Source organism: Cavia porcellus, unplaced genomic scaffold, assembly GCF_034190915.1.
Source record: "Cavia porcellus strain 051 isolate PalLab524CR breed Dunkin Hartley unplaced genomic scaffold, mCavPor4.1 scaffold_8, whole genome shotgun sequence".
In the NCBI taxonomy this organism is placed as follows: domain Eukaryota; kingdom Metazoa; phylum Chordata; class Mammalia; order Rodentia; family Caviidae; genus Cavia; species Cavia porcellus.
In genome coordinates this window covers 94,203,884-94,230,724 of record NW_026947491.1, presented here as the reverse complement: position 1 = coordinate 94,230,724, position 26,841 = coordinate 94,203,884, and the positions used below count along the sequence as shown (strand labels likewise).

The 26,841-nt window shown below is 46.5% G+C and overlaps 1 protein-coding gene and 1 long non-coding RNA gene across 6 annotated transcripts in view; one reads left to right on the top strand and one right to left on the bottom strand.

The window, feature by feature from the left end:
• The window catches only part of Fbxo7 (F-box protein 7), a 17,198-nt gene extending 9,663 nt beyond the window's left edge, over window positions 1–7,535 (bottom strand). Inside the window, exons 1-3 of one of the 4 annotated variants that reach the window (XM_003462312.5) lie at window positions 7,284–7,535; window positions 4,047–4,341; window positions 563–796 (exon numbers count right to left, since the gene is read on the bottom strand). In XM_003462312.5, the coding sequence (XP_003462360.1) occupies window positions 563–796; window positions 4,047–4,341; window positions 7,284–7,402 (648 nt within the window). In that variant the 5' untranslated portion in view covers window positions 7,403–7,535. Of the gene's footprint in view, window positions 1–562; window positions 797–4,046; window positions 4,342–6,910; window positions 6,951–7,248 lie in introns of those variants that run through there. The other 3 variants (XM_005000136.4, XM_063255548.1, XM_063255547.1) reach the window with 3 other exon arrangements.
• LOC134477438 (uncharacterized) lies at window positions 7,501–26,841 on the top strand. Of its 2 annotated transcripts, none has more exons than XR_010049525.1 (4): window positions 7,501–7,800; window positions 24,193–24,347; window positions 24,884–24,972; window positions 26,359–26,841. It is a non-coding gene; the product is annotated as an uncharacterized LOC134477438 (long non-coding RNA). The 2 variants fall into 2 exon arrangements; XR_010049524.1 differs by having other exon boundaries at window positions 24,884–25,053.

Here is a 26,841-nt window from a genome sequence, read left to right as displayed (position 1 = left end):
ACCGAACAGACACTCAGGTCCCACCACATCCACACCCTGCATTCTGGACGCATGTGCGCCCTGGGGACGTCTGAGCCCAAGTCTGAGCTCCACTCCAGAAACCGTGAAGCCCCAGCCCCGGGGCGTGTGGCCGTCTCTCCTAGAACCTCACCAACATGTCAGCGTGGTCTGTGCCCGCTGTCCCTGCCACACTCATGGGAGGGGGGACCCTGGAAGTGCTTACCGCAGGACGGAGGGAGCGAGTGCCCACCCACGGTGCCCCTCCCCAACACGGCCGCGCTCGGTCCCTGCCATCTCATAAGGGACAGCCCAGAGAGCGGCCGGGCCACTCCAGCCCCGCTCGCTGACCTCACCCCCTGCACGTCCCCACCGAGGGGCCCGTCTCTTAGACCCATCAATGGCCCCCCTCCGCGCTACTAAATACTGACCAAGGAAGGGGGAGAGAGGACACCAGCGGAGGGCGCGTGGCCAAGTGCTGGCGACAGACCCTGCGTTTGACACCCAAGCCTGGCCGCTCCCTGACGGCCTGGGCACGTGGGCCGCCACCTCCCGAGGGCCTCACCTGAGGGATGTACCCGGACTCCACCATGAGGAGATGGATCAGCACTGTGAGCGCGTCGGTGGCACTGCAGCAGCCGGCTGACTGATACAGGGTCGCCAGCGAGTGCGGCACCTGCCCCTCCACCGCCTCGCTGCAGAGCATTGGCTCTGAGGGGTAGCACCTCACGCCCTCGTCCACGTCCACGTCCCCAGCATCTTCCTCAGTTGCAGCTGTGATACTGGGACTGGGCCCCGCCTGAAAGCGACAAGGAGAAAGAAATCAAGTGCTTTATTCACACGCAGAACCGTATGCCCCCGAACGGAGACTGGCACTCGGAGCACGGCGCAGCAGCGGCTCAGCTCAGGACGCCGCCGGGGAGCCCTGGGAAACTGGGGAGTCCACAGGCACCTGGTCTCCCCGCATTTCAGCCGAGAAGCCCAGAGCTGCCTGGGGCCTGCTGTCCCTTCCTGAGCCCACTCCAACTCCGCGGAAACCTGCTCCTGGCCACAGCCGCCCCCGTCTCTCCAGGCTCCAGCAGCAGCCTCCACCTCCTGCAGTGCCCCACACACTGCCGGCCCACGGCAAGTCACACTCCGCACTCCTACGCCGCAGCTAAGCACGGGCCCTGCTCTGCCCGGCAGCCGTGCTCCCCCAGCTGAGGGGTAGGCTGTGCCCCCTAACGTTCTTAAAAAAAGGGCAGCGCGTGACCAGGTCAGTGTGGAAAATGCTGCCCACTGCAGCCACCTATCCTCACTCTCCATGCTCACAGAACACGCGAGCAGCTCAGTAAAGGCTCGGGGAAGTCTAAGGGTGAGAGGGCCACGCACAGGACACTGAACCAAGACGTAGCACCCTTCTCCGTTCTCTAACACTGAGCAGCTCATGAAACAATTGCTTACGGACTAGAAATGCAGGCCTGCAAAGTGCACAGACACTAAGCCGGCCGCTGCCTGGCCAGTCCTCCAAGGCCTCGTCTCCGGCGGCCCTCCCCCAGCCCTCCTGCCACCTCCTGATCCCATCTGCATCCCATGCGGCCCTCGGTCTGCTCGGGACCAGATGATGAGTCATCAGTACGTTCCCCACACAGGACCTGGCACCCAGCACAGCGAGGCAATGTCCCGTGCCCTATTTTCTCATTTGTCCTCGCAGGAACCCCGGAGACTACACAAGGCAGGTCATGTTACCTTTGCACAGATGCTGTAACTAATTCAGAAAAATTAAGCTACATGACCAACAGAGCCAGCTGATAAAAACCTGAAAGCAACCCGTCCCCAGACACACGCAGAGTTCAGGGCTTTTACAAAGCACTGCCCACCTCAATAAAGCTGAGTTACCAGGGTGATTCCAATTTTGTCCAGAAACTTTTGTTTCCCAGGCTGGGGCTGAACTCCTGATGCAAAGCACATGATTTTTCTGTTAAAGTCTGTTCTGCTACCAAAGAGGGGGCAGAGGGAATTACAGCACTGAGCGACGGGCTGCAGGAAGACTAGGACCCGGAGGCATCGCCCTGGTCCCAGGTCTGTGGGACCCAAGCCTGAGGGCAAGGGAAGCCCCAGACTCACTGGGCAAAACCCACAGGCCAGCGAGTCACACCACAGAGGAGAACGATGACCCAAAGACCTTCCAGGTTTGTTTGGTTTCATTTTTTGGTACAACACGCTTTTTAAGAATGACTTAGTACCAAGCTAAGTCACGCACTAGCTCTCGGCTTCTTCCCATTATGGCCAGCTTCCAGCCATTTACCGCTGCTGACAGCCACGTGGGTCGGAACGCCTTCGGGAAAGCACTCAGGAGCCACCCCGGGCTGCAACCCCGCCGAGCGCGCGCCCAGAGCCCTGGCAGGCTTATCAGGCCTGGCCCCCAGCTCCGCACAGCCACCAGCACCCTCTGGGCACTCTGATAGGAGGCCTCTCCAGCCGGTGCCCCGGGGCCTCCGGGAGGAGCCCCTGGCCTGACACAGGCCACCCCGCCTGCCCTGAGACAGGAGGTACTGGTGCATGAAGCAAGAAAACCTCACACGGGAGCGACACTCCCCTCCTCGGCTTCGAGAGTCGGATTTTCCCTCCCCCCACTACCACTGCATTCTACACGTAAGGAGCAGAGCACACCACTGCGAGGACTGTCCACCAAGAGTCCACACTCAGGACCAGCAAGGTTTTACAGTCACCCCGCACAAACCTTAGAGCACAATACGCTGTGGAACCGCAATCCCTACCCAGAAGCACCACAGATTTCCCCGCATTTTCCAGAGGAACTCCCACGTCCTACAGAAGGTTCCGCCTCACTAGACGATTTTGGTAGTACACGGAAGCAAAGGGAACTGGCCCTTCTGCTAACTCCCTCTGAATGAGCCCAAAAGCAAAAAAGTCAGCAATTAAAAAAGTAATTAAGTATGTAGCTAACTATCCTTATTCATTCCTCAGACTGCCTGTCTAAAGCACAAACAGAGACACAATCATTTCTCAAACTAGTAAAAATCCATTTATCTGGACACAAGTGATTTCTACAATTTAACAAGTTAAGCTGCTTTTTAATATCTGTCTATATTTAATGCCACAATAGGTAGCTTTAATAATGAAGGCCCACAAAGGAAAAAACGGGAGCGATAAGTGTACATGCAACTAAACAACAATGAACAAGCATCGCGCTTGATATTAAAATTATTATTAAAACATTGTCCCCCTCACACAAGACACCGAAAGGCAGGACAAAAGCAATGAGGCCTCTGCAGGCAATGACAGCAGCCGGGGCCGGGGCCGGGGCCGAGGCCGGGGCCGGGGCTCAGGAGGAGGGTGCCCGCCCAGCCCGCACCAGGCCAAAAGGACATCACTGGCTGGCCAAGGCCCTGGAAGAGGGGCACCGCAGACGGCCGGGGAGAAGCAGCTCGTCAGGCTCCGCGTAGGAGCATGAGCAAATACGGAATATTCTTTAAAACGTAAATACGTTTCAGTAAGTTACCACTTTACTATATTTTCTGTCAAAATTGTTTTGCAGAAACACCACAAAGGAAATTACAGACGATACGCAGCTCTAACCTACTTTCCTGTATTGTGCACTTTGAATCCAATCACAAGCGCACGCAACAGCACGCCCCCGGTACTACGGAGTGCAAACACCGTGCACATTCTTCCAACAGTAACAAAAATGTTCATTTTCCAAAGCAAGATTAAATCAAGGAACACACGGAGCACTGCTGGTGAAGGCTCTTAAAGAAGCTTTAAGAACTGAACTACAGCGTCTGGGCAGAGCAGCACGCACGCTGTGAAAGGGAGCAACAACTCGCCACTGCCTGAGCTCAGTTACGTACCGTGACTTCGGGCAGGAAACAGCTGAGCATCGCACAACTGCCACAACCTTGCCTGCACCTCAACACAAACCACAGCTGTTTTTAAGCTGAACAACTACCTTGTCCTTCAATAACATGGTAATTTCATTTAAGAACCAGTACTTCTCAGAGCATCAAGGAAAGCCAAGCTCTGAAAAGCGTTTCATGTTTGATACCCACCATTTCATCATCCTGCCCGACACTGGACTGGGCTGCCTGTCCAAGGAATAAATCGCTCTGTCCTTCATCCGGGACACTGGCCTGGCTGGCGGTGGTGGCCAGAGGGGGGTGGTCATTATTCGGGACGGAGAAATGCTCTGAATCTGTGGATGGAGGCAAGTTAGGTGCCGGCATGGCATCTTCAAGAACCAAACATATCAAGTCCCCAGAAACAATCCCATATGACGCCAAGGTCTCTTCGTCTCCAGTGAGGGCATCTCTGTTGTTCAGGGTAATTGCATAGCGGGTATCAGAACTGCCAAGAGAGACAGATAAGGACAGTAAGCGCCACCTCTTGGCACCACCCTAAGCAGCGCATCTGGAGCACATCTTGGCATGACTCTAGAACTAGGTAGTGAAACCCTAAGTTGTTATTCTTATCATAAAACGCAGAGGTTAAAGCCTCCTCATAGTGAAAACGCTGGCCGGGAGTATCAAGTACTTCTCTCCCAGCAGGCCACGTTTTCCTCCTTCTAAGCTACACCTTGTTTTTACAGTTTGGCATCTCTGACACAGGACTGCTTTCCAGACTTCAGGCCGCATCATTTAATTCACAGCATTGCCCCTTCCTGTCACATAAAACAGCGTGCATCTTACAGCTGATAGAAAGGATTCAATGAAATTCTTTCTAAAATCTGAGACCACATCACGCCTCTGCATGAAGCTACAGCCTTCACGTGGCCAAAGCCAGGCACTGCACTACCCCACCACAGGACGTCTGAGGCTGTCCTCCCCCGCTTCAGGGCTCCTCCCAAGAGTGCCCGGCAGTAAACTAGCCTCCCTGCAGCGTGGCCTCGCCGTCACCCAGCCAGGTCATCGCGCAAGTGAGTCCTGCTCTCCACACAGCCTCACCTCAATGTCACCTCTCAGGAAAAGCCTCCGGCAACATTTATCTTTATCCTAACACCACTGGAAAGTACTGTGCTTACTTATCTATTACCTGTCTTCCCGACACCTACCACTAGAACTTAGGTTTCAAAAGACCAGGGGACCTGGATATCTGACAGATAGAGAGCCCCAAATGCAACCCCACTCATCAACTGGAGAACTGGGGAGGGCATAAAGCGGGGGCTGCCTAGCTGCATCCTTTCAGGAGAATTTGTTCTAAGTAACATTCATAAGGGTGTGCAGATGACAGTGCAAAGTCATCTCCCACCGCCGAGGACAGGCACAAGGCAGCCTCCTGGTCAGTCATGACGCCTTCTGTACAGAAGACAGCAAACCCCAAACTCCACCGCCCAACACACCAAGGGCTGGGAAGGCTGGGGCCATGAACTGCCACCCATTCTGCCTACCAGGGCGACTGCTTCCCGCGGCAGAAGTGAGGTAAGGAACCCCCTCGTAAACATCTGATGTGACATTTACTCTCTTAATGCTGTGATGCACATTTTTTTAAAGATAAGCAAAACATGAGTTCCTTTGAAGTCATATTTTTTGTTGATGCTACATGTTGAAAGTGTTACAAGTAATTAATTTCCCTTTCACATATAATTTTTTTTATAAATTAAAGCATCTTTAGTAGAGAAACTCTTTGTTTGTTTTGTTTTTGTATTTTTGAGACAAGGTCTCATTATGTAGTTCAGGCTGGCCTTGACCTCAATCCAAGTCCTCCTGCTTCAGCCTCCTGAGTGCAGGGATTACAGGCTACCACACCTGGCTCAAGAAATTAATGAATCAAAGTATTTCTGCTGATCAGAAAACAAGTGGCTTGGCCTCTGTTTTCAAAATGTTTTGATAAACGAAACTGCTGAAAAATCCACCAGCTACCCACAAAAACCACAACTTTGGGAGAAAAAGGAAAAACACAAGGAACAATGTGTTTGGGATCGATGGTTTTTGTTTAAAACACTCAAGTAAAATGTACATTCAAATATCTATTTGTAGAAAAGATAAAACTTGTCAGTTCTCCTTTCCACTGTCAAAAAAAGGAAGCATTATTTCTGAAGTCAGAGTTTTCTAGGGCTTTACTTTCTGAACCGGGAGGGGAAATTAACTTCATCGCAGAATGACATTCTAGAAACTCCAGGCTTTTAAGCAATACTTTCTTGGACATGGTGGTGCATGTCTATAATCCCAGCACTTGGGAGGCAGGAGCAGAAGGATTGCTGTGAGGTCAACGCCACGCTAGGCTACAAAGTGAATTCAAGGCCACCCAGAACTACACAGTGAGATCCTTTCTCAGAGAGACAGGATGTAGGCATATACATATACACAAATGTATATACTGGACACATTTTAAAATTGCCTCATTATCAAAAGAACACACTTTTAAAAGATTCCATTTACTTTCACAAGAGGTTTAATTCCTGTCGGTTAACCAGGCTCAACTGTAAAAGCAAAACTGAAAGAGAAACTAGCCGGGACTCCTGCACAGTCATACTGCGTTTCACAGCCTTAAGACAGTCCTAATTAAAAAATAACAGCACACATCTCTATGGGAACAACCTAGAAAGAAAACGTGGAGACTGTGTGGTGGGGTGGCGATGCCAGCACGTAAAACACTGGGCTTTCACACCAAGGAATTATAAACACATCGCTTTCCAAGCAGTTTAAAGAGCTCGCTTTTGATCTAGCAGTGCTTTAACCCAAAAATGAAGTTAGGAAGATGACTTCAGTTTACTGAATTCCCTAAAAACAAGGTCAAAGCATATCAGTATGGTATAAGACACCCAGGCACAGGAAGGATTCTTTTCCTTTGGAGAAACGCGCCTTCGAAGCCCCAGGGAGGATCCTCACGGGACCTGAAGCGGGGCCCCTTGCCCAGTCCCCCTGGGCCTCCATCTCTCCCTCCTGTCCCGCTCCTGTATCACTGTCCCCGCAAACACCTTCTGGAGAAACAAACCAGGACATCCTGAGCCCCACACGTGAACAGCAGGATCGGGTCTCCCCTCAACTTCACCGCCCCTTCTCCAACTCTCAGAGTCACCCTAAGTCCATCCGCTACCTCCAGTTGGGCACTAAAGCATTAGCTATGCGGCTCAGACAAGCCCGCGGTCCCGAACCAGGCCGGGCCAGCCCTGCCCGCCCTCGGCGGGGGAGTCGAGGGGCCGGCGGCGCCAGGCAGCTGCGCACCCCGCGGCCTGAGGCTCCCGGCCCGGGCGGCGACCCGGAGAAGGGTCAGGGCTGGCCCCGGGGCGAGGCCCTGGGCCCGCTACCCACTCACCCCCGGGCCCCGCCATGGTCCCGCGCCCCGCCTACCTGAGGCCCCAGCCCGGCAGCGCCTCGTTCAGGTGCGCGCGCAGCTGCCCCAGCGTCGGCTCGGCGGCGGGCATCTCCAGCCGCCGCGTCTGCTTCTGAAGCCGCACCCGCAGCTTCATGGCGGCGGTGGAGGGCCGCGGAGGGGCCCCGGGACGGGCCGCGTTCTGGACAGGGCGCTGCGCCGCGCTCCTCGGGGCCTCCTGGAGCCAACCCGCTGGCGAGACGGCGGCCGCGAACTTCCGGTTTATCCACTGCTCGGCGCGCGGCTGTACCGCCTTGCGTAAGGCGCGTACTGCGCAGGCGCCGGTCCCACCCCGGAAGCACATCCCACACTTCCGCTGCGAGCGCGTGCGGCTTCCGCCGGTGACACTGGGTGATCAATTGGGCTCAACGGTTCTCGACATCTCGGTGTCTGCCGGGCGCTGCTCCGAGAAACTCAAGTTGAGCCCAGCTCCGGGACGTGCATCATGCAGCAGATGTAACGCAGCGTGTAGTGCGGTCCTGGGTCGGAAAGCGGGTTAGTGATGCTGCTGCTTAGCAGTCACCCAAGGCTTACTCTCCTGCCACCAGCAGGCTCCATAGGCTCGGAGTCTGGCTGTGGCGTGACTCGGTGGATCTCTCTGACGGTGTGTTGTGCGGCTGGCTGGTTTTTTGGTAAAGGGCATTGAACCTAGGGCTTTAACACTAAACTATAATTCCCAGCCCACCCACTCCTTTTTGTCTTAATTTTAGAATGGGGTCTAGGTTAGTCTCCAAATTGCTCAGGCCAGATTGAAACTGGCGGCCGGCCTCAAGGTCTCCTTCTTTTTGCACGGTATTCAAAGTTCTGAATAGAAACATGGTAGCGCACTCTTCACACCTCAGTTCATGTGAGTTGACTGTCAGGAGGGTAATGTGTCTGAAAAGAAAACGCGCATGCTAGAGCCCAGGAGGTAGAGGTCTGGTTCCCTTACTGTGAAGGAGAGACGCGCCCACCTCCAGCGAAAGGGAAAACTGCACTAGGAAAATTGGTTCTTTTTAAAACTTTGTTCTTTAAAGCTGCCAAGCTCTGGGCAGTCGTGAGTTCCATCCCCGGTACCGATAAAAAGGAAAAAGACAAAAAAAAAAAAAAAAAAAAAAAAAAAGCTGCCTAGCTCTGTAACTCTTTCGTGGCTTTGTAATTGTTTTCTTGACCTTTGTAACCGCAAAAGCATAACCGAACATTTAGGATACTCAGCTTCGTGGTCATTAATGTAGCCCGATGATCTCACCTTGCTAACTCATCAGAAAAACTGCCAGGCTGTCCTGTGCCATCTTTGTAAACCCTGCCAGACGCTCACTGCTTGGCTGGCCGTTGGTGAAAGTTGTTCCAGCCTGGACCACTACTGTTCACTAAAGCTGTTCACTACCTCTTGACTCCCTTAGGTGTCCTTCCTTTCCCAGGATCAATTTTGCCACATCGCCAGAACAAAGTTTTCTTTTATTGTCGTCTGGGCACTTATCCTGAGCTTCCCAAAATAGAGGTAACGCCACACAAAAGAAGCCTCTCTCACTTTCCTCAGGGACCATCTTTGAATGGTCCATTTGCTTCTGGCTCCAGTGTTTTTCATTTGAGCAGCCAGTGGTAGAAACATGAGGATCTAGACTCGGGCCAGAGCAACAGCTTTAAGACTGTTGGCAGGAGACCAGCTTTTCGCTACGTGAACCTCCTTAGAGGGCCTGCTTGAATGTTTCCTTAAAGCAGCTGGCTTCCTGCACAGCTCATGACCCAAAAGATTGAAAGCCATATCTTTATGACCTAGCCTTAGAAGCCACAACATGAGCCAGGTATGGTGGCTCATGCTTGTAATCCCAGCACTCAGGAGGCTGAAGCAGGAGGATGGCCACAAGTTCAAGACCAACCCTGAACTACATGGCAAGACCCTGTCTCAAAAAACCAGAAGAAAGGTTTCCTACATGGTGCGATGAATGTTTCAATTTAAAAATTTATTATAATAGGCATGTGGCTATTGACCCTGCTCGAAACACTGCCTGTTCCTGCAAACACATTCCATCATTCTTGCCATTTCCTGAGGCAATTTCAGAAGTCCTTTTCCATGAGTATCTTTAGTTGTGCTGTTGTGGCCACCTCAATATCCTGATCAATTCAAAATGTTCAAAGCGATCGTCTTCGTTCACCAGATGTGGCATTGTGCAACTTTTGGCTCGTCCCTAAAATCAAAATGACCATGCAAGATCAATGTTTTGGATCCATTCAGGAACTTGAGGTATCCATGACATCCCAACTGAAGACACTCAGAGAAAAGGACTTCCAGAGCTGCTTCAGAAAGTGGTCAGAACAAAGGGCTGTGTTCAAAGCAAGAAGGGAGGTCTCGGGGATCAATGGTAGTGTACTGTTAATAAATTACTTAAAATCTAAGCACTGGGCCAGAGATTTAGCTCAGCGGCACATATGTCTACGTGGCAAGCACAAGGTTGTGAGTTCAGTCCATGGTACAAAAAAAAATAGAATCAGCATTAACCACAGTTTTTTTGTTTATCACACTTGATGGTCATTGCTCTGGCATATTCCGTTGCTTCCAAACCAACTGTGAAGTGTGGGAAGGTGAACCCAAAGGCATGAATAGCAACAGGAGGGATCAGTGGGAAGTGTCCTGCAGGCTGGCTGTCACAGTCAACTTAGCTGAGGGAGAGAATATCATTGGCTTCAGTCCTGGAGACTACCACTGTCCAGAGTCCTTGTGAATGGAGGTATCTCCCGGTAGGTGGCAGCACTCCCCAGTTCTTGAGCATTGGTCACCTTTGCAGTAGTAGATAATCTTAAGTGCTAGACATTTAGAGAAAAAAAATCTGTTCCTGCCACGCAGAGTTCACAGTTCTGCCAATCAACTCTTGGAGTAGATTGTACAAAGTGTCTCTGATACAAGCACAGACCTGAGGACTAGTGTTGGGAGCCATTGCAGCTGGAGGTTGATCATATGTATGGGACTAAAGCAAGGCCAGCCCAGAAAAAACAGACCAAAGCAACCTGTTTGCTTGATTTGCAAGTTATTCCAGCACCAGGAAGGCAAGGGGCCCAGGCCTGCTAGGCAGAGGGGCTGAAATTGACCTTCTTTGCAGGAGATAAGCAGCTCCTTTCCTCCCATCAGGAGGACAAGGACTCCCCCTGACCCCAACTTTGTCCCTTCTGTACTTTTCTCACCCTCTCTCTGGTCCTTAACCCCAAGAACTTCAGGACCCCCACTGGGTCACGGCATGTGGTGCCAGAACATGGACAGGGTAAGAGATTGAGGGCGAGGGGACACTTTCCACGTGCACGCACGTAGGGGGAGAGGTGCACTGGTACAGGTCAGTGGTCATCACTGGAGGGTATGACATTGGCTTCATCAGGTGTAAAGAGTGAGGCGTTGAAACTCCGTTACTCTCCAGGGCCAGTTATAAACGGGCCTGAGGGAAACCCCTTCCCCTGAAAAGAAAATAGAAAAGAGGTATATTGATTATAACAGCTGTCTAACTAAGGGACAAACTCACCAAAAGAATCACAAATGTGTAAGGGCCTGTTTGTTGCATGCTTGATTCCAGTATTTACATTCCTTCTGTGATCTGGGGGAGTCAGGGTCTTAATAATCTTAAGCTTCTTGAGACAACCACAGTGGAACTGGCTCCAGGCACTGCTTCAGAGTCAGGTCCTGGGCAGGGAAAAGATGGCAGCACGACCCCCACCCTGATAACCCTAACTGAGCCACTCACTGTCCATTCAGCAAAACCTTCTGTCCAAAGTGTAGACGACGGTATCACTGGGCCACTCGATGTAAATCCAGAACTTTCAGCAGGGCCTGCGGCAGCCCTGCCACAGGGTAGGGGGGTGATGGCTCAGACTGCTCCCCGGGATGGCCCAGCCCTCCTTGGCCCGGCAGGCTCCTAGTGGTTGGGGGTGATGTGCTCCTGATTCGTGGTTTGCTGATTCCTGTTTACAAAGTGCTCTTACAAAAGACAATTTCAAATAACCAATATGACAGCTAAACTTTACAACTTGTAAAAATTCAACATTTGGCTTTCACAGCTGATAACAGGCTTGCTCCTGCATATCACTGTCTCACTATGGCTTTGTATGGGTCTTGATATCTGGTAACATAAATTCTCAAACTCCATTGTTTTTCAAAATTGTTTACTACAGAGGTACTTGTTTCAAATTCGAGATTCATGTAACTCGAAGTTTATTTAGGTCCCTCCTGCTTTCTTAAGTCAATTTGAGTTGTCAATACATCGACACTACAGAGCTTGCGAAATTTCTTGGGAGGAAACTGAAAAACAGCTTAGAGTAGGACTAGGGAAAAAGCAAACCAACACAAATGAGCTGGCCCTCTACAGATTTTAAAAGGTTATTAACAGGGAGAAACTGCTGCTTTCTGCTCCTCTCACTACTTCTCACGCGCCCCCAGGCAGGGGAGGGCACCAAAGCCTCCGCTGAGCCTGGAGTTTGGCCCACACAGAGAAGGTAAAGAAACAATGCTTGTTTCAGCTGCAAGGAGAAATCAGGGCTATGGTTCAATCTACTCAAAACACAGTTTGAATCACCCTAGATTATTGTATCGCTCAATTGGTTATTCTTCCCTTGACAAAAACTGGAAAATCTGTAAATAAAGAAAGGTTACCTAAGGATTCTGGATCTTCTGATACTTTAATATTAGAGAGGTGGGACACAGCTCTGGCCTGCCTGAGCCACCCTGGTTTTTCCCATCACCTGTGCACTCGCTTTATGAATCAAAAGTTTACACTGCCCTGGTGCTCAGACCCCAACAACAGCGGGGCCTCCAGCCCAGAGCGGGAGCACCGCCTGCATGTCGCAGGAGAGCCCAAGGTACCTAAATACAAAACGCAGTTTCCGTTTTCTCTATACCTCACCACAGCGACTCCTTATAATCCTCTGGTCTAAAAATGATTAAATGTGCTCACAATTTAAATTTCAAAAAACAAAAGGGAGAGCTCACCTCATCATAGATTTCACTCGGCAGTGCATACCATTTAAAATATTTAAATTCTAATACAGACATAACTACCGCAGCAGAAAGGTAATGCAATTAAATAAAGGCTAAAAGGAGTCCATTGGAGAGATCTCCACACCGGACAATAAAAACACCCAGTCCAGGACTAATGTGGGGTCGAGGGTGTGCTTGTGTTTTTCAGGAAAAGCCAAATGACCTATCTGGGTGCCAGTGAGTGCTGTCCAGCTAAACTATGGGCCCAAACCCAGGAAAGGAGTTGACCCTACCTCTCAAGAAGCTGATCTCAGTCCTGTGACAGTGGTGCCTTGGAGACCATGCCATAACCGTAGAAAAGGGTGGAGCTAGAACCAACCTTAATTAACCCAGGATGGCCAGGAGACGGTAACCAAAAATAAAAAGGTCCAAGTAGTGATAGAAATGCATGCTAAGTCCTATGACAAAAATATGCTAATTATAAGTAAGATTTTGTCTTTTTTAAATTATTTGATAAGCAATCTCTGCTAATTGACCTACAGCAAATCTGACTACTCTATTTAAAATTACAAATTCTACCATTGTAAAAAAAAAATTGTGTAATTCTATTTGGCTAAAATGTGTTTGAGTACACTCTGATTGTGAAAGATATTTGTAAATCTGTCTGTGTATCTGTTTGTCTGTTTGTCCAGTCTGTTAAGCTGTTGCTAGAAGTCGCTGAGCTAGTGAGCACTCACACATGTGGAGCCAATAGCACAAGTGCCCGTGCAGGAGTGTCCTGGTGGCACAGGGTGCCTAAGAAATGCCCTGAGGGCATGGGGTGCTGGCGGTGACAGGTGTTCCAACCTCCAGGACACGGGGTATATGAAGTGAGCTAGTTCAGCAAAGGGGTGTGAAATAGCCCCCAGGAACTTGGAGAGTTCTTGGGACACCAACAACTTGGCATTTGTTTCCACGTCTGTTTGAATCTGTACAGATTGTCTGTCCATGTCTGTCCATTTGTGAACAGATGTTCTTTTTATTTTGAGCTCAGCAATTTTGCTTTTTCCTTTTTCTTTTGCATTTATAGATCACTTAATCAAAGTTTAACTTGGATAATAGACTTAAAAAGCATGCTTTCATCTGGGTTCCCAGTTAGTCAAAATGATGCTAAAGTTAGTTGTATAAATGTAACGTACATTGTTGCTTATCAAAACTTGAGAGTCTCTCATTGTTTAAAAATTAAAGGGTTAAATGTTATAATTGGATTTTTCATAAGTCATCAAAAATTATATTAAGATAATTAAAAATCTCTTGGGGTTGGGATTGCTGGACTCCAACTGATGTATAAGGAAGCAGCTGCCTGGTAATGGTTTTAACCAGTTCTTGTTCATTGATCGGAGGCCCCAGTGATCTCCGTAGCCTTATGGGAAACAGTCGGGCTAAAGCCATTATATTATTGTTAGATGTTCACATTGGTCATCATCAAAAGAAATAATACTATAAGGTTTTTAATTTAAAAATTCCCACACAAAGGTTACCATATGGTTATGACAAATGATTGATTTTAACCTCATGGTCTGTTTATATATTCATCCTTCCAGATGTTCAGGTCTTCAAAAAAATGTCAAACAAATTATTTATGTGACAAACTTTTGTTTCAGATTCAGACCTCTGCCTCTAACAAAAATTTATGAGATGTACCTCCTACTAAAGGTCAACAAATTAGGTAAAAGCTTTTATGTATTCAATAGGGATGATTGACCAGAAAGGAGAAATTGGATGTCAAAATGAAAATTCAAGTGTTTTTCAAAATGTCATCATGTTTTTATGCTGCAATGTTGTATTTGGTTTGATTTCTAATTTTCTGTATAAAATATGTAATTGTTAATATTCTACAAGTATTCAAATGTTAAAACAGCCATGGTTGTTAAAAAATAATGGTTCTTTTTTATTTTAAAAAGGGTAAAACTAAGTATAACAAAACAGAATGAAGCAGATCAGAAGCAAAACAATGTAAGCGACAAAGATTTCAAAGCAAGACAACAGGAGAGCCACAGTGGCTGCCATAATGTCTCTTGTTTTCTTCCAAATAGTTGTCCATATCTTCACATTCAACGAATTCATACAAAACAAAATAGTATAAAACTGATCAGAAGAGAGTAATGAAGGCATTTCAGGTCTTCAAAACCAGACACTAGGAAATCAACATGGCTGCCATAATGTCTCTTATTCTCTTCAAAATAGCTGTCCATACCTTCATGTATGTTGAAATTAAACAATACAAAACAGACTAAAACCATTCTGAACAAAGAATAGAAGCATTGCTGGATTTCACAGCATGATGACACAGAATCAGCCCTGGTCACCATAGTGTCTCTTTTTCTTCAAAGTAGCTGTTCGTTTCATCACACATAATATAATCGATTCTCATAAACTGTTTAGGAGAAGTTCTAGGCATGTATAAGCCTGTACATGTATACCTATCCTTTCTGCATTAGAGCAAAAAACAAAACAAAATAGATTACTAGGAAAATAAGAAACAAAAAAGACAAATAAATAACAATAGTAAAGAGCCCAAAACAATGGTGATACGGCTTTCAAAACACGGTGCTAGGAACAGAACTAAGGTTGATATTTTACATAGTGATCTTCAAGAGTTCCTCAGCTCACCAGACACAGACATGCAGAATTGTTCCAATCCTGTGAATGTTAACTGCTTTGTTCTACAAACATATAGAATTTGTAGCGCCATCATCTTAGCTATCGTAACTGTGCTTATACAATTGTAAATACTTTTTTCTTTTTCCTCCTCTTCCCTGAGATATAATTTTCCTTCCTTTGAGCAGATTCTTACCCTTTCACTGTATTTATTGAGTTTTTTGTATCTTATGTACTCTTAACCATTTCTTACACTAGGGAGACTATACAGTATTTACACATGTGAGTTTGATTTAATTCACTTATGAGTATGGTCTCAAGTTGTATCCATTTATTTATAAATATCTCAATGTGATCATTCATTATAGCTGAGTTGTACTCCTTTGTATAAAAATACCACATCTTTTTTATCCATTCCTCAGTTGTTGTACACTTAGGTTGTTTCCAAGATCTGGCTATTACAAATTGTGCTGTACAAACATGGGTGCACATATGTCACTGTGGTATGATGTTTTCAGTTCTGGGAATATGTCCAGAAGTGGAACAGCTGGGTCAGCTTTTTGAGGAATCTCCAGACTGATCTCCACAATAGTTGCAGTCTACACTCCCACCAACAGTGCAAGAGAGTTCGTTTTTCCCCGCAGCCTCTCCAGCATTTGTTGTGGGTAGTTTTTTTGATCCTGGCCATTCTTTCTGGAGTGAGATGGAATCTCAGTGTGGTTTTAATTCGCATTTCTCTAATGGCCAATGATGTTGAATATTTTTTCATTTATTTATTTGCCATTTGTATTTATCTGAGAACTATGTATTCATCTCAGATGCCCATTTTTGGGTTGGGTCTTTGAATTTCAGGGGTATGATTTTTTTAAAATTCTTCGTATGTTCTAGACAGAAAGCCTTTGTCTGAGGGACAGTTGACTATTTTTTACTCTGTTGGAGATTTCTTTTGACATGCAAAAACTTTTTAATAACCTGAGATCCCAGTTATTGATTCTGGGAAGTATTTCCCAAGCAGTTTGATTTTTGTTCATGAATTCTCTACTTATCCCTATGTCTTCAAGATGTTTACCTACTTTGTTTTCCAGTAGATTTAGTTTTTCTATTTTAATATTTAGATCTTTGATCCATTTTGATTTTAGCTTAGTACATGGTGATAGGCATGGGTCTAGGTTTAGTTTTTCAGCATGTGGAGAGCCAGTTTTTCCAGCACCACTTTATTAAAGAGACTGTCATTCTTCCAGTGAACCTGTTTGGCCCCTTTATCAAAGATAAGGTGGCTCATTGTGTTTGTAGTTGTAGTTGTATCTTCTAATCTATTCTATTAATCTTCAGGTCTGTTTTTATTCCAGTGCAAGCTGATTTTATTACAGCAGCTTTGTAGTATAACTTCAAGTCAGGGGTTGTGATGCCTCCTGCCTTGCCTTTGTTGCTCAGAATTGCCTTTGCTCTTCTAGGTCTTTTCTGGTTCCAGATTAATTTTAGGAATGATTTCTCTAGGTCTATGAGGTATGCTAGTGGTATTTTGATGTGGATTGCATTAAATCTGTATAACAATTTTGGGAGAACGGTCATTTTCACAGTGTGTTCTTCGTATCCATGAATAAGGAATGTCTTTCCATTTTCTGAGATTGTCTTCAATTTCTTTTTTCAGGGTATTATAATTTTCCCTGAATAAATCTTTTACTTCTTTTGTTAGGTTGATTGATTTCTAAGTATTTCATTTTTTTTGGATGCTATTGTGAAGGGTGTGGCTTCTCTTATTTCTGGCTCCGTGAGTTTGTTGTTTGAGTATTAGGAATACTATTGTTTTTTGAGCATTGACTTCGTATCCAGCTACATTACTGAATTTAATTATTATACCTAGGACTCTTTTCCGTGGGGTGTTGGGGATCTTCTATGTAGAGTATCATGCTGTCAGCAAATATTGCTTTTTTTTTTTGTCTTTTTCCTTTTTATCAGTAACAGGGATCGAATTCACGACTGCCTGCTTGCAAAGCAGGCGCTTATGCTGCTGAGCTAAATCCCTAGCCCCAAATATTGATAATTTAACTTCTTATTTTCCTATCCTTACTCCCTAAATTTCTCTCTCTTGTTTGAATAGGAGTGGTGATAGTGCACATCCTTGTCATGTTCCTGATTTTAGAGTAAAAGCTTTCAGTTTTTGGCTGTTTAATATAATGCTGGCTGTTGGCTTTTATCATATTGAGGTAAAGACCATCTATTCCAATTTTTTATAAGGTTCTTACCATGAATGAGTGTTGGACCTTATCAAAAGCTTTTTCTGCATCTATAGAAATGATCATATGATTCTTAGTTTGGTTCTATTGATACGGTGGATATCATTTCTTGATTTGCATATGTTGAACCATCCCTGCATTCCTAGATGAATCCCACTTGGTCGTGGTGTATAATCTTCTTGATGATTTGCTGCATTCTGTTTGCCAATATTTTATTGAGAATTTTTGCATCTGTGTTCATTAGGGTGATTGGCCATCAGCATTAAGTCTTCTTTAAATTTCTTGTAAAACTCTGCAGTGAATCCATCTGGACCTGGTCTTTTCTTTCTTGGAAGGATTTAGTTACATTTTCAATTTCATTAATTGAAATGGGGTTATTCAGCAGTTTTATATCTTCTTGACCCAGCTTTGATAAATCATATGTTTCTAGGAATCATATTATAAATCATATGCTTCCACTTCTTCTGTATTATCAAGCCTACAAGAGTAGAGGTTTTCAAAATAGGTGTTGATGATCTTCTGTATTTCCACAGGGTCTGTAGTGATCTCACTCTTTTCATTACTTATTGCATAAATTTGAGTTTTTCTTTCCTTTTTTAAATAAGGCTGGCTAGGAGCTTGTCAATTTTAATTATTCTTTCAAAGAACCAACTCTTTGATTCATTGATTCTTTGTATTGTTTTGTTAGTTTCTATTGCATTGATTTTTGCTCTGACCTTTATAATTTCTTCCCTTCTTTCGTTTTTGAGCTTGATTTGCTCTTCTTTTTCTAGATGTTTGAGGTGTAGCATCAAGTTGTTTATTTGTGTTTGTTCTGTTTTCTTGATGTGAGAATTCACTGCAATAAATTTTCCTCTGAGGACAGCTTTCATTGCATTCCACAGGTCCTGGTAAGTTATATTTGTATTTTCGTTTGCTTGTAGATATTGTTTAATTTCTTCTTTAATTTTCTCTGTGACCCACTGATTGCTCAGGAGTGTATTATTCAATTGCCATATGTTTGTGAGGAGTTTTCAGGTTCTTTATCATTAATTTCTATGATCCGATAACATGCATGGGATAATTTCAGTTCTTTTGCATTTACTTAAGCATATTCTGTGGGCTAGTGTGTGGTCTATTTTAGAGAATGTATATTCCGATGTTGTGGGGTGGAACACTCTGTATATACTCACCAAGTCCATTTGTTCACAAATATAATTCAGTTCTGTTATTTCTTTGCTGATTTTCTGTCTAGTTGATTTGTCTTTTTGTGTCAGTGGCATGTTAAGGTCTTCTGTTATAATTGTGTTATTGCTTATTTGATTTTTCATTTCTGTTAATATTTGTTTTGTATAACTGGGTGCTCCCAAATTTGGTGCATAAATATTTGAGATTGTTATCTCTTCCTCTTGAAGTTTTCCCCTAACTAGTATGTAGTGGCCTTTTTTAAAATCTCTTTTGATCATTGCTGGTTTGAAGTTCACATTTCCTGCAAACAGAATAGCTACCCCTCCGTTTGTGAAGGGTTCCTGTTGCATGGAGTATTGCTTTCTATCCTTTGACTTTCAGTCTATGAGTTTCCTTTTGGGTTACATGGATTTCTTTTATACAGCATATGGTTGGATGTTGTTTCTTGATCCATTCTGTCAGTCTGTTTCTTTTAATTGGTGAAATGAAGCCATTTAAATTAATGGTTATTACTGTTACATATTGGTTTATTTTTGACCTGTTATCTTCCTGCTGTTGTTGTTTACCTCTCCACTCTGTTTAACTGTTTGCTTTGCTTAGTGATGTTTTCCTATGTCTGTCTAGAATGTCAGTATTTTTGCAGGGTTGGTTTTCATGAATTTTTTTTTCAGCTGTTGTTTGATCTGGAAATAGGTTAGCTCTCCATCAATTCTGAAGGACAGTTTTGCAGCATACAACTCATATTGCTGAGTTTTTCTTGGATCATTGAACAGTAGGAAATCATTTTCCTTTAGGATTTAAAATACTTCACTCCATGGTCTTCTTGACTTCTCTGTTTGTGTTGAGTAGTCTGCTGCGATTCTGATAGACTTTCCTTTATAGTGATCTGTCTCTTCTCTCTAACAGCTTTTACTATTCTGTGCTTATGTTGGATTTCTGGGATGTTGATTATTATATGTCTGGGTATAGTTTTACTTTGGTTATTGCTATTTGGAGTTCTATATGCTTCACTGAGCTGTATGTCAGTTTCCATTCTCATGTTTGGGAAATTTTTCAGCTATTATTTCTGTAAATAGCTTCTTGATATCATTTGTGTTGTCACCTTTTCATTTATTTCTATCAATATTATGTTGTTTTTCTTTGTATCATCTTTTTTTAAAAGAAAAAAACAAAACTAAATGAAGCAAGACAGTAAAAGGCTAGAAGTAATACAGAATTTCAAGAGAAAAAATATACAGTAAGAGTTCACCAGTTAATAGATCACACATTGTCATCTTACAAACAGCTGTCCAGATTACAAAATTAAAGCATACAAAGTGGAGATTAATACAGTGAGATTGCAGTCAGTACTGTTCAATGATCCAAGAAAAACTCAGCAATATGGTTCTCTATCCTACACATTTAAATATAATTGCAGTTATATCCTTTAGATCACCTTCCACCCCTTCCTCTCTTTTTTACGCTAACAATCACACATTTTAGTTTCCATTACTTCCACAGTTTTTATAACTTTTTCTTTGAAGAGGAAAAGGAAAAAGATTTTTAAAAAGCCAAAAAACAAAAAAACAAAACAAAACAAGATGGACCAAAGAAAACCCCAATGTGACAAAGCAAAACAGAGTCAGATCAGGAGGATGGACATAGTATAAAATGAAAAAAAAAAGGATTACTAGGTGATCAACAATGGTTACCATTATGCCTCTTGTTATCCTAAAAAGAGTAGCCTGTATCAGCTGGTATAAAAGAATTGAACAAAACTGTACGTAAGACCAATAATCTTTGCATCATTTTGCAGCTGTTGAATTGTTATTTCCTGATTCCTTGTTATTTTTAAAAGCTCTTTCCCTTCCTGTTCACTAGCTGCAATCTTGTCTTCGAGGTCCGAAAGTATCTTCACTTTCATTGAGGCAGTTTTGCCAACTTTCGATGGAATTTTTGACTTACTGTATATCTCTTTGAATCCGTTTCATGCATTCTGATTGTTTCTTATATTGTTCATTCCAGGTTTCCATCTTTTTGCTTTGTTCCTCTAATTTTTTAACTATGTCTTCTTTAGATGTGTCAGCATTTCTTCCACTACCTTTATCATTTTTTTCTTTTACCTGGGAGATTATTTCTGGTCTGAGTTCTTTTATAGCTTCCCGGAGTTGTTTCCTAACTTCAGTTGCTATCATTTCAGAAGTTTCAGGTGTAGGGCTTGCATTTTCTTCTATGTCCATGTCTCCTAAGTTTGCTTAGGATGGGCTGGAGGCTTGCGATTGCATTTTGCTCTTTTATTTTGTCATTTTCCTATATTCCCTTAAGGAAGCCAAAGGCAAGGTCTCAATTGTTTCTTGGGTTGAGAATATCTGTCCCTATTGTAGGGAGTTTCCCCAGCTGAATGGAGGTCCTTAGACAGACCTTAGCAGATGGCTCCAGCCACTTGGGGTCGCTGGGCAGGGCTTTTCCAGCTTGCAGCAAGCACCAAAGCTTCCCCGTGGCCGGGAGAGCACTGGGTGTACTTTTGGCTTGCCAAGCCGAATGCAGGCAGCTGTGGTCAGCTGGGGGGTTACTGGGCGGGGCCCAGATAGGCCCAAAGGGACCTCCTGATGCATCCTCCAGTGATGTGGGAGGCTGGGCAGGGTCTTACTAGTCTCTTGAGTAAAGGGCCAAAGCTTCCCCATGGGCTGGAGAGTGCTGCACGCACTTTTGGCTTGCCAAGCAGAATGCGGGCAGCTTGGGAGTCATGGTTCTATTTTATGTTGTAAGATGTTTGATATTTAGATAAGATGATAATGCCTCTCACTACATTGTACTGTTATCAGTCTTTTCTTCTGGATGTTCAACAACTGAGGTTTGGAGACCAACAATCAGAGAGGCAGATGGGCTAAGAGGACAGCCAGTATTTTGGCCCTGGCCCTTCAAGGTCAATGAGAACTCAGGACATAAGGGAACCTCTGCTGCGCCATCCTATACTCAGTGAGTCCCTCTTGTGACCAAGAAGATTGTGAGACCACTGAGGAAAGTGATCATCAGTGTGTGGTGTGCCTAAGGAGAGTCACCCGGAACAAAAGTCTCCCAAGCTTTCGCAGAAATCAACTTGGTCAAGCAATGGCCGTGACTCACCCGAGTGGCTGACAGTGACAGAAGAACCAACAGCTGCTGTAGCTGGTTTCCGGGTTCCTGAGGAGACCTAACTGATGTTGATAGATAACAAAAATTGATTGTGTTTAAAACAGGTCTCACCTCAACTTGGTCTTGAATACTAGAGGTGTATAAAACAATGCTAAAGTAGTATGTTATAAAGGAAACTCAAATCACTAATACCTCTCTGCACTTGCCAGCTGCACTGGTGGCTGACTCCTATAACAGATTAATGGCCTGCACAGGGCTTCAATTGCAGAATGCAGAGACTTAAAATCTTTGGACTGCACTTAAAATAAAAGGATCTACAGAGCTCTCCAACACAGCTCTTCCAGCTTCAACTGACCACTAGGGAGATGTAGGGAGCCGTTAAAGCTGGAGATTGACCACATGTGTGGGGCCAAAGCAAGGACAGCCCAGAAAAAACAGAGAGACCATAATAATAAGTTGTTCCAGCCCCAAGAAGGCAAGGGGCCCAGGCCTGCCAGGCAAAGGAGTTGCTAGGCAGAGGGCCTGAAATTGACATCATCTTTCCCAGTAGTAAATAAAGGTGCTGCAGTGGTTAGGTAGCTCCTTTCCTTCCATCAGGAGGGTGAGGGCTCCACCTGGCCCCAGCTTTGTCTTTTCTTTATTTTTCTCATCCTCTCAAGGTCCTGAACCCCAAGAACCTCAGGAGCCACATGGGTCATGGCAGAGAAGATATGTACAATAGGCAAGTTTCTGTGCCAAAGGATTCCCACTCCTAGGCTTGCCCAGACTTCTGCAAAACATCTAGATTCTTTCCCGACATCCCACAGTGTGGCTGGTCACTCCATTTCCTGAGTGACTCAGGGGTCCTGCCAGAGCCGAGAGTAGGCTGGTCAGCCACGGGGCAATGGAGGACAAACATTTCAATCAACTCTGTTGATAATGTCTCCCATTTTTCCTATCAGCTAGATGATTTCTGAGCTGATTAAGATTTCTTAAAAACAACAAGATTCACCAAGGGCCAGGCATAGACCCGGGTGCCTGTGTTAAGAATAGAGGCTCTAGACCTCGCCAGTTCTGAAGGACCAGCTCAGCCAGGGAGTTTAGACTCATCCAGGTGATGACCATTTTGTTCCAGTGTGCCCAGATCTCGGGCTGTGTCTTTGCTTAGTATCTGGTCATTTTGGCTTCCCACTATGAGGGCTGTGGCTCCTGGTGCTGTGGAAACAGTTACTTCTAATGCTAAAAGGACAGGGACTAGGACTGGGGCTAGTGAGGCTGGATGACCCCATATGCTCCCTCCCTCCTTCTCCAGAACACCAGGACACTCTGGGAAGAACACGAGTTAGGATACAGAGTTCAGGGTCAGGTCCAGTGAAGACGGCCAGACGAGAGCAAGGGATGAGGCCCTTTGTACAGGCAAACCAAGTTCCCGGCAGGGAGACTAAATGTTGGCTGAGGGGGTAAGGGACATTTTGTACATACACAGTTGAATTACAATTAATTCAAAATGGGCAGTGCTTTAAGGAGAAATTTACAGACCGAATACAAAGTCCAGAGGCCTGAATGTTTCCCAAAGTGAGGGACTGAGGTCCCTGTTCCCACCACCATGAGAGCCAGAATCAAGGGTTGAGGTGCTGACCATCCGGGTACGATATTAGTTATACATAGTCCACTTAGCTGGAGGCTCAGGTATTGTGGGCTTGAAATGGGAGTGATTAATCCAATGGCCGTGGGAGCGCTCAAGGTGACTGCTTAGGTCCTTCCCCTCGGGTGCCTAGGGATGTGGGTTGTGACCTTTGATGTAAATTTAATCACCAGGTTGAGCTGCCAGGGGTCATCAGGTCTTTCAGGAACAGTCTGGTGGCCCCGAAACAAGCGGCGGGTCCAGTGCTAGAAGGGCAGGAGAGCCTGTAAGGACTTAACAGTTTCCCACGAGTGACAGCAGCCAACTGATCGTCTTGGACATGAGGAGTCAAAGGGGTGGTCGACCGTACATGGCCTCAAGGGAGTAATGCCCTAGAGGTGGGGGGTACATCGCGCATGCAGAAGGGCAAAAGGAAGACTTACCCAGTTTTCGCCAGTCTCCAGAGCCAGTTTTGAGATAGTTTCCTTTTCTGTTCATTTTCTATTTGGCCTGAACGTTGAGGCTGGAAGGCACAGTGTAATTTCCAATTGATTTCTAAAGCTGCAGCTAAATTCTGAGTGATCTGAGCTGTGAAAGATGGGCCATTGTTGGAGCCTAGAGAGGTGGGCGGACCGAATGGAGGCGCTGTCTCAGAGAGGAGTTTCTTAGCTGCGATGAGAGCTGATTTAGTCTGAGTGGTGAATCCTTCAGTCCACCCGGTGAATGTGTCTACAAGAACTAAGAGATATTTATGTCCCCCTCTTCCTGGGCCCATTTCAGTAAAGTCTATCGCTCAGAGGTCTTCAGGGCTGAACTTCATTTCAGTGGCTCTCATGTGACGACTTTGCCTTCCAGGAGACCTTTGACACAGTCTTAGTGTGAGAGGCAGAGGTGTCGTCCGCATCTAAGGACAGAGTCAGGAGTGTGCTAACCGTCCTGCGCTGCCCAGAGCATCCCTCATGACCAAGAATCACATGGCTCAACATGTGATGGCCCACGTGGGGAGGCCCTGCTCCATCCGACCTGAGCTCACGCCTATGATTCCCAGTGTTTCAGAAATGGTCCCACTGTCTGTCTGATTCTGAGACAGCCCTTGGGTCTCAGAGGAGTCGTGCACAGCTGCACTGGGATTTTGGTAAGAATTCAAACTCCCCTTGGAGTGCAGTAAAAAACCTGTCATTCTCTTTGAGGTAACGGATAACAAGGGGAGGAACCCAGATGAGTGGGTTTATTTTTCAAAACCAAGAGGGAGTCTGCTATGAACCATTCCTGAGCACCATGGGAAGAAGCTTTGGCCTGAGCCCATCTGGTCCCACCTAGAAACATCATCACACAGAGATCAGAGGTGCGTGGCCTGGGGCAGGGCGGACAGAGATCTGGGTGACAGGCGATTCAGAGCAGTCCCTCTTCTCACTAGACAGCTCCAGGAAACTGCCCCTGGTTAGGAGCAAACCACTGATCAAAAACACAGACCTCTGCAGGCCATGATGGGGTACACCTGTAATGCCAGCACTCGGAAGGCTGAGGCAGGAGGATCACCTGGATTTCAAATCCAGCCTGGGCTACAAAGTAAGTTCAAGGTCAGCCTGGGCTACATAGTGAGACCCTGTCTCAAAAAGATTAATTAATTAACAAAACACAGACCTCTATGCTATTCGCATGGGTTCAGTTATCTCCTGCAGAAACCAGATGAGTTTCCTACCTGCGGCATCACCCCCACCACCTGCTGTACACTGGGGCTGTGGGCTGGCCTGTGGGCCCACCTGCAAGCTGGCATAGCTCAGTGATTAAGAGGGGGACCTCCTGAGAGAGGCACACCAGGCCCGAATCTGAGCGTGATCCCTGTGCTTGGACAAATTCTTTCTCCTCTGCATACAACAGAGGCCCTGGGAGTTCCTCACACCGCTGGCCAGGACTCGGAGAAGCCACCCATGTGTGACTGCCACCACAGCACAGCAAACGCTCCCCAGGTGACGGCGTCATTCTCTCTGTCACTGACGGCCCTCTTTGGGGCTCCTTGTGGCCAGATTCCCCCACACAGATGGCAGACAGTGAGTGCTCTGGGCTCCAAGTGTCTTTTGCCCCCACACTGCCCCTCCAGGTACCCGGTCCCTGCCACTTCTGCTCCCTACAAAATGGCATAATTTGTCTTCCATGCTCAAAAAAAGCCTGATGTGTGGACTTCTCCTTCTGCCCTTCTTAGGGCAGGCCACGTGCCATGGAGACCAAAAGCGTGGGAGGCTCAGCTCCCCTGTGGGTAGCCTGACGTCTTTCTTTAATGAACAATAATTGAATTATGATTTTTTGAGTTTTCATTAAATGTGCCCTGTCAACCATTAATAAGTGAGATACTAATCCCGCCTTGGGCCTGCGGCGTGAGGAGCTGGGTCAGCAGGCATCTACTCAGGAGCCTGTGCCAGGCCTGGAACCCCACAGGAGTGGGGACACGTGGGGCCCTGCTGCCTGCACGGTCTGCAGCGGTGAAACTGGCAGGTTTGCTCCATGGGGCTTCCTTACCACAAAGGGAAGCCATTACCTCACGTTTAAAAGCCCTCTCCAGATGAAAAGAAGCAGGCTATTCTCTCTTTAGGTCTCTTTCCTAAATTCCAAGAATTTGAGCTGCCTTTTTAAAAGCTACTTTCTGCTCCAGTGAATTGTGCTGTTTTCTCCATAAACAACCCACTTCTTCCGGGCCTATAAATTGGCTTAAAACAGGGATATCGGGCTGGGAATGTGGCGCAGTGGCACAAGCGCCTGCCTGGCAAGTGCGAGTTCCTGAGTTCGATTCCTGTACTGGGAAGAAAAAAGCCAGCGCTCTTATATAAAGGAGAAACGTTCATTAATTTCTAAATTGAGAACAGCAGTAAGGAATAAATACCGGGGCCCTCCACAGCCACTGACTGGACCAGCGCCACAGGGGATCTATTTGGGGAGGTAACAGCTGCGGGAGCGTGTACCGTCTGGTGGATCCTTATTCCTCACCGGGTTCAGCTGAGCTGCTGCTGGCCAGCACTTCCGAGGCCATGCAGCCAGGGTGACTTAGGGCACGAGGAAGGGACCTGAGGAAGGATGGGCCCAGAGGACAGCAAAGCCTGTATGGGATGCCAGCGGCTGGGTGGGTTCCCAGCGCGGGATCCTGAGCCCGTCCCAGCCCGGGATCCGGAGGGTGTCTGCACTGGAAAGGAAGGCTCCTTCCTTCCTAAAGAGGGAGAGAGAGGGAGTGAGGGAAAAGGGACAGACGCCCCAGCCGAGGAAGACTGGGAAGGCACAGAAATCTGTGCAGGCGTCGCATGAAACTCCCCCACGTGGTGTATGATGGCATTCACCTTCCGTGTCTGCTTCTGTCATTTTTCCAGCACACAAAAATATCCCAGTTCGATCGATGTCACAGGCTCCTTCGGGTCACACCTGAAACTCCCTCGCAGCCCGTGCTGGTCAGCTCTCCATCACTGTGACAACACACCAGAGAGTGCTGCCTTTCCTGACCCGGCACGGCTCGGCACCATTGCGGTGCCCCGGACGAGCAGGTCAAGACCGGAGTGTGCAGGAGAGGAAAGGTGTTCCCCTCGTGGCCAGGAGACAGGAGAGGAAAGGGAGAGCCCAGCCCCAGTGACCAGAGGACTCCCCACCAGGGCCCGCCTCTCAAAGACCCCTTTGCCTCCCACGGTGCCACCCGGGGACCACGCCTTCCATGGCTGGCTTCGGGGACAGCAGCAGCAGCACCCACACTGCAGCAGAGAACGTTCATTCCGCACGCGTGTTTGTTGTCTGCATGTTCATTCTGTGTCACCTGCCACACTATAAACTCCTTTCGTTTTCTCACTAAGTGGAACTTTGCA